General features: G+C 34.9%; 1 protein-coding gene across 1 annotated transcript in view; it reads right to left on the reverse strand.

Moving 5' to 3' along the window:
• LOC149555876 (selenoprotein family protein) overlaps positions 1 to 6,960 on the reverse strand; it is a 45,047-nt gene extending 38,087 nt beyond the window's left edge. The window contains exon 1 of the mRNA XM_089829981.1: positions 6,697 to 6,960. Coding sequence (XP_089686107.1) covers positions 6,697 to 6,853 — 157 coding nt within the window. The 5' untranslated portion in view covers positions 6,854 to 6,960. The remainder of the gene's footprint in view (positions 1 to 6,696) is intronic.
• Between the last annotated feature and the right edge of the window lie 397 nt (positions 6,961 to 7,357).

The raw sequence follows: 7,357 nt of genomic DNA on the forward strand, positions 1-7,357 counted from the left end.
GATGATTGGGGAAGAATCCCTCTCCCTTAAGAGTACTTTGTTATGTGTTGGAGGGGTAAGGAGGTACCAAAATTCCATGTAGTTGAGCATAGGAATAGCACAAGGGTTGCCCAAAGATGTATGATTATCAGAAGGATTGCCTTTTTCCTAAAGAAGTTGGCAAATTTGTCTAATTATGGTGGTCCAAGGTGGTTACAGAGTTTCCTTACATAAGAAGGTTTGCTTGGAAATAAGGATGAAGCAAAGGAAGTTTGGGAGGAGGTGTTGCCTACTCCTAGGGTTGTGGCAATGGAGTTTGATGCTCCAGTCTCCGATGGGATATGTGTATGTGGCCCTAATTGTCCGTTGGCGACTCAATTTCAGAGGGAAAGCATTCCCAGCATTGCACTTAGATATAATATGTTAGCTATTTTATTGCATGTTAGATATAATTTGGTTGTTTACTATCTTGAGGAATGCCCCAATTTCGGTACGTATATGGTTGCTTATGGAAGTATAAGCACTTCAGATCACATATAGTTTTTACTACTCATATAGGTGGATAGGTATGAGTTCCTTAGTTGGGAGTTGCTTTTGCTCAAGTGATAGAATTTGTTTATGATGAACTCTCTCTATATGTGCATATAGGTATGAGTTCCTTAGTTGAGAGTTGGTTCTGTCAAGTGATAGAATTTTTTTATGATGAACTCTCTTTATATGTACATGTTTTATGAAGCCAATACAAGAGGTCACAATTTAATGGTTAAAAAAACAGCAATGAAGCAATGTAGAAGATAGATCACACACAACACAGGAGTTGTTTGTGGGCCAAGATGCCCAAATATCCAATATATGCATAATGAGAATAAACCCTCAAGGCAAAGAAGTACCATACAATACTCCTTATGGAAGAAAGATCTTTGTACTATTCATTCAAGATATGCAAATACATGACATACTCTTTACACATTCTTGCAACAATGATATTAACCTTCTTCATATCAGCCTAATAATAAGATAATGAAGAGATAATCCACTAAACCCAATGTAAGCCTACTTATGACCTAATATAATTGATAAATTGTCCACAACATATTACAAATGTGTGTCAAATGTTGGCATCTCCATCAACCTTAATACATTATAATATCGTATCCCTAAGTACATAGCATGTCATTCCTCCCTGGCATGTTTCAACCATAAAACATGTGAAGCAGAAATATGGTAAGATAGTTCCAAGCCATTAGAACAAGATATAATGCCCTATAATCCAACTATCCATAAGAGATTCTAGGTTGATGGTATATAGATCCCATCATTGATCCACATTTTTATATAACAATCCAACTCTATCCTTCACCATAGTAAGTCCTCAAATATTACCCTAATCTTATTACTTAAGTGTTGCCATTGACTTTTGTAGTTGCTCAATTGGTTTCATGTTAAACTATAATATTTGGCTTCTCATCCCATTAGTATCATGCCTCCGTAATGCTTGCCTCCATAATTCTTGCCTCTCACAATGATGTGGATGTTTATATATTGCACCATTTTTTAGCATTGGAACTTTCTTTGTCTCTTCACCATTTATTGCCACTCTATTTGTTTGTTCATGAAAGGAAATGGTACTTTCCTCTTTATTTCTTACATCTTTCTCGTTTTGTTTGTCCTCTAGTTCTATGATGCATCCTTGAGTAGATTCCTAAATTCTCTCTACCGTGACTTCCTTTGGTCAACATCATCTGTGATTCTTACAAGGTGACTTTTGTTTGTACCAAAGCTTCATGGACTTGTTTTGCACATTAGTATTTGTTGTCCCCAAAGATTCTAACCGAGGATATTCACAAACAATAAATGACCTATCCATATCCAAAGCATAAAAATTTGAATGAAAAACATTATTTATAAAGCACTTCAAATCTTGAAAATTGTGAATATCCTTATCCTATATTTGAAAGTCCTTAATTTTCTTTGCTAATACTTATAGTTGCTTGGCTCATTCTGTGCTAATGAATTATACATGGTGCTAGGATTTATAGAGCCAATTACCATTTTTTTCAATACATCCATGAAATTGAAGGATTTAATCTTCCTTCCTTGGAGCTAAAGTGTGTGGAATTTATCTTTCATCTTCTCTTCTTCTCCTTCTATTATTTCTTTTTGTCCCTATCTATCTAAGAAAGCTTATTTTAGTTCAAGAAAAGAAGAAATGTCGCTACGCAATGACAAATATAATTACTTAGCTTAATCTTTCATGAGTACTAAATTAGCTTAACCCATTATGAGTACTAAAAAATATAATTTCCAAATTATATTTTGATCATAAGAAGTGTCACCATTTTAATGCATCTCGACGTCCATCAAAATTAAGATGCCCCATTGAAACTAGGGTTTTAATAAAAAAGAGTATTTCAACAAAACACCTTTCTACCAAACATTGTTGACCCAACTTTGAATAGATCATTTCACTTCATTTCATACTTATGTCGTCCCAGGCCCTGTAACTAGGGCTCCAAAACCCTAGGTGATTGCACACTAGTTCACTCTGGCAGCGAAGGTATCACATAAAGGCAAGGAGGGAAGTGTTTCAACTCAAAAGGTATAGTCTTCGTAAGTGGTAATTCTCCCTTGGTCTATTTTCATGTTTCCTGAATTTCCTTTTCACTTTCTATTGTGTGTCATGTGCTTTCTTTTGTTCTTATGTCATCTGATTACCTTGACTATGAAGGTGCCCATTACATTTCACATCATTGTACTTTTGTCCTTGCCGAGGGGATGGAGATTGATACAACGGCTATAGGTGAGGATTTCTTGGGCCATTCCAACACCAATCCAACCACATGTCCTGCTAAACCCAAAAGCTTCAAGGAAGCTATTAACAACATTGTGTAAGTTGCCCTCCCACCACATGCTTTGTCTCTAAGGATTCTACATGTGATTGCGATAATGGAGGAAGAGATGGCAAGCGACCTCCCCTTCTCTGTGTACACTCTCCATTACTCCAAATGAAAAACTTTTGAATATGAAAAAGGTTAAAAGGCATTGCTATTTTCCTCACCCTCTAGTATGAATACGGTACCAACATAAAATTTCTTGATAATTGGTTTAGAAATGTATGGCAAAATGAACTAGAGCAAATCTCTTTTTGCAGATTTATACATGAAGGATTGTTTATTATGTAAGAAACAATAACTAAGAAATGGTTTTAGAATATATGAAATAGTGTTTTTAGGGCCCTTAAATGGCAACCCAATGCTATAAATAATGAAATCTTAACTCATGTTGGGTGTATATTTTGCAATTGACAGTTTATGCAAATCCAGACGCAAAATAGGTTGACCAGCCACAGCGTGTGAGACTGAGTCTTTCCTACCTTAAAGGGAAGGTTCCCCTTTCTCACTGTTCCTTGGATCAATTCAAAGTAACCAAGAAGTTAAGAGATGTGTCATAGGGTGTTACTAATATTCTTTCCTCTTTTTTAGGAAAGAATCCACTTACTCGCGAAACAGGTAATGGGTAACTTGGATCTCTTGCACTACACTTCTATGTAAAAGTTGGAAATAGAGATACTAATACCAAACACCAACTCAAAGACTGATTGAGAGTGTTACAGCTTAGATCTATGTCTAGTTTTATCTATTTTATTAAAAAAAATTCTATGATTGGGGCACACAGACTTCTAGAAGTAGAGAATTTCTAAGCTATATTTTAATTTTAGCTACTTGCCTAGGTATGAGAATGTAATATAGGCTACAATTAACGTTGTTAGTCTATATATTACCAGAATTGCTCCCAATCAAATCTTTGGCTCCAATTGCTTCTTGTACTCACTATGCTCTAGTAAACATACAATAATAATATGAATGAAAGATAATAGAAACAAATCATAGTCAAAGCTTCCAATTTGTTCTATTGCTTTGAATCCAACTACTTATTTCTATTCACATTTCTTTCAAGTTTGCACTACACAATCAAAGTTATGCTTGTACAAGTTTGGCAGAGCTCTCTTGCATGTAATAGAAGATGATTTTTACAATGAGGGGGGACACTCCTTATATATGAAAAGGAGCGAAAAAGGAGAAAAAGGGTGGGAGAAACTCAACCACCTCAACTTGGTCAAATGAGGAAAGAAGATTTATTGGATTACATGATTGAAGGTTCGTGTAATCGGATTACATGTAATCTATCTTCTGCAACTACAAAGCTGAAAACGCTAAAAAACTAAAAGAAAAAGATGGAGAAAGTTGAATCAATCTCGAAGATTGTCAACAACAGTTGAATCAATCTCAAAGTTTGTCAACAAAAGCCTTATATTTTGCAATACAATCATGAAGCATTGGAAGCTCTCAAATCTTCATCTTTTATGAAATAGCATCCACCTTGCTTACATTAGCATGTCATGTTTTTCCGACCTGGTAATTCTCCGCAACAGAATCCGACAGGTGTTTTGCTACAAATTTATATGTCGCGAACTTGTTCATTGTATCTACTACAAAATCCTCTTAATCGAATTCAAGGTTAGCTCTGTCAGTGAATTCTGAAGTCGTGTCTTCTTTGGTGAACAAGTTGTCATCCTTCGTAAGCACCTTGCATCCCATGAGCCTTAGATCACTCATCATCTCCATTTCCAAAGCTTGGCAGTTTTTGAGGGCTTCTTATGTCTTTGTCAAAAGCTTTTCCATTACTTGCCCTTTGTGACCCATGAGTCCCTGATACTCATAGAACATGTCCATATATGGAACAATGTTGTATGTGATTTAAACATCCAAATCAGCTTTTGGCATTTGGTCCCATGTGCTCAGATCATCTTTTAAGATGTTATTCTCATGATTGAAAAAGGCAATCATATCATGAAGCCTTTTTCAACCTATCAACACATCCAATCCACTGCATTGGATAACTATTCCCAAATTACATTGTATAGGTGAAAAAAATTAATAGACTTAGTTATTATGACAAAAATATGTAATGGGAGTGAATTGTAAACTAACAATACTATCAAAAATACCATGTTTTGACAGATCTTTAATTGAATGGATAAAACCAGTCATGAAAAGTTTGAAGGTTCATAAAATAAGATCGGTTGAGAAAAGTTGCATAGTTTGCAAAATATGATTGGTTATGAAAAACTTGCAAGGTTCAAAAATTCTCAAGTTTTCCCCATATTAAGCATCATAATAGAACATTTATTTTAACAAACAAGGCACATGGAGGCAGAATTCACAACATATCCAGAGAACTAAGGGCAACTTTCCCCTCCACTAAACTCAAAGTACAAATTGTAATTGTTCCATTTACAAGTTTCATTCCAAAAAATGATTACAAATATTTAGATAGCTTCTTCTGTGGAGTATTTAACTGCCTGTACAACTTAACATCGTAGCATTTCATGTGCATTCCATAGAAAAAGTAGAAAAACTAATATCAAACGTACTTTGTAAAATTAAAGAAGAAACTGATTTATTTAATTCATGACATAAATAACTCTATAGATAATAATAAGCACTATACATCTAAACATGCCAATACGCAGGAAAATAAAGGCATATATCGAATCAAAAACTGATTTTGCTTTTAACTAAAAGAGGCTATGTAAAAAACGGCTACGACAAAATAGTAGGCTGTGCCACAATGGATCACAGGCTACTATGAGAGGGACAGGCTGTGTTTTCAGGTAAATGTTTCTTCGAATATAAGTTTATGAAGCCCTTACTTGACTTATAAAATGAATCTATTCGAAGTATTTTATTTAAAACTAATGTTAAAAAAGTTGATAACAGCATAATATGATGATTACATTGTGGTGTAATGATTCTTGCCACTGAGGTTAGAATTTCAACTGGGGTGTTATTTCTGAATGTAGATGTTGAAGATGAGATCCTGTGTTGCCTCACCAATCCATAGAGGCAGTTCATAGTTACAATCAAAAGCACTTACCAAAAGAAAAAACTGATGTTAAAATAGCTTAAACCTAATCCTTAGCTGCAATTTTTCAGTTAGGCTATGATTTGTATTTTTGTACCTTTAATGTGCTCAAAATGACAAAATCTGTCATTCTTACCTACTCCAGATTAAATTCAATTTTTTTCACCACTAATGGTATTAAGCTATTTAGTATTCCTGACTTGATATGTTTGCATCCTCCTCCTCTCCAGTAACTTCTTCTTGAATTTATATGCCACATTGCTTGTCTTTATAACGTCCGTGACAGATAACACATGAAAGGCTCCTGTATTGTTTTCAATTTTAAATATAAAACTCTTACAACTGTATGGGTACTCTGCCTAAAACACATAAAATAAATAAATAAAATAGAAGATGAGTTCCTCCCGTTCTCTATTAATATATTGGAGGTCGTGCATCTATTCGTATCACAGGGGATAATCCTGTAGAACAACCATAACTCAATTTTCCTACTAGCGAAGGTTGACTGCCCAATCAACTGGATCACTGCTCTAAAGAGACAAAAATAACCACTTGAAATTTCAAGCTTCGAAATTCATGACAAAATTGTGTAACAGACTTAGAATGGAGATTTGGCGCCGTACTTATGTGGTTAATCGTTTAGATGATAAAATTTTAAAAATTAGGGCTTCATTGAAAAAACATACTGCCGAAGACAAATTTTAGCAATACAGCCCCAGGTTAGATTTTCAGCCGGACTTAATACATGAATATAAACAAGAGAGATTAGAAGGGTGACGATGGAATACTTGCCTTCGTCCTTGATATATTCGGCCATTGCCTGACAGTCTGAGCAGAGCGCCAGGCCTGTGAAGCCAAGATCTTCGCATGTTTGAGCACTCAGATGCTCGGATCTCACATTCGATATGATGCAAAATACAATGAAAACATACAACAAGTCCTTTGCCATTCAATCCACTAAATGTTCTGCTCCACAACTCGACTAGATTTGCTCCTGATGAATTTTACAGACTGCACATATGGTTATAGAATGAAGGAATTGTTTAATTTAAACATAAATTATACATACATACATACGCGTCTATTTATATACACAAACTAAGAGATGTACTTTTAGGGCTAGTTTGGTGAGCGGAATAGGAATAGTATTCCAAAAAATTTGAATTCCTTGTTTGGATGCACCGAAACGGGATTGGAATACGAAGCAAAAATAGAATACGTATTTCATTTCTGGCCCAAAAATGGGGTTTTGCAATTCCACCAAAATAGGTGTTATTGGAATACGTATTCTTATTCCACTTTTTTTTATTTTAGAAAACATAAATTTTTGGATCCGCGAATTCCCATTAAATATTGGCTGAACCAAATGGAGAATAGGAATACGTTCTATTCCAGAATACGTATTCCTATTCCACTCACCAAACGGACCCTTAGAGATCTCTATTGGATATTT

Source organism: Cupressus sempervirens, chromosome 5 (assembly GCF_028749045.1).
Source record: "Cupressus sempervirens isolate cs-2001-9-10 chromosome 5, ASM2874904v1, whole genome shotgun sequence".
Classification (NCBI taxonomy): Eukaryota; Viridiplantae; Streptophyta; class Pinopsida; order Cupressales; family Cupressaceae; genus Cupressus; species Cupressus sempervirens.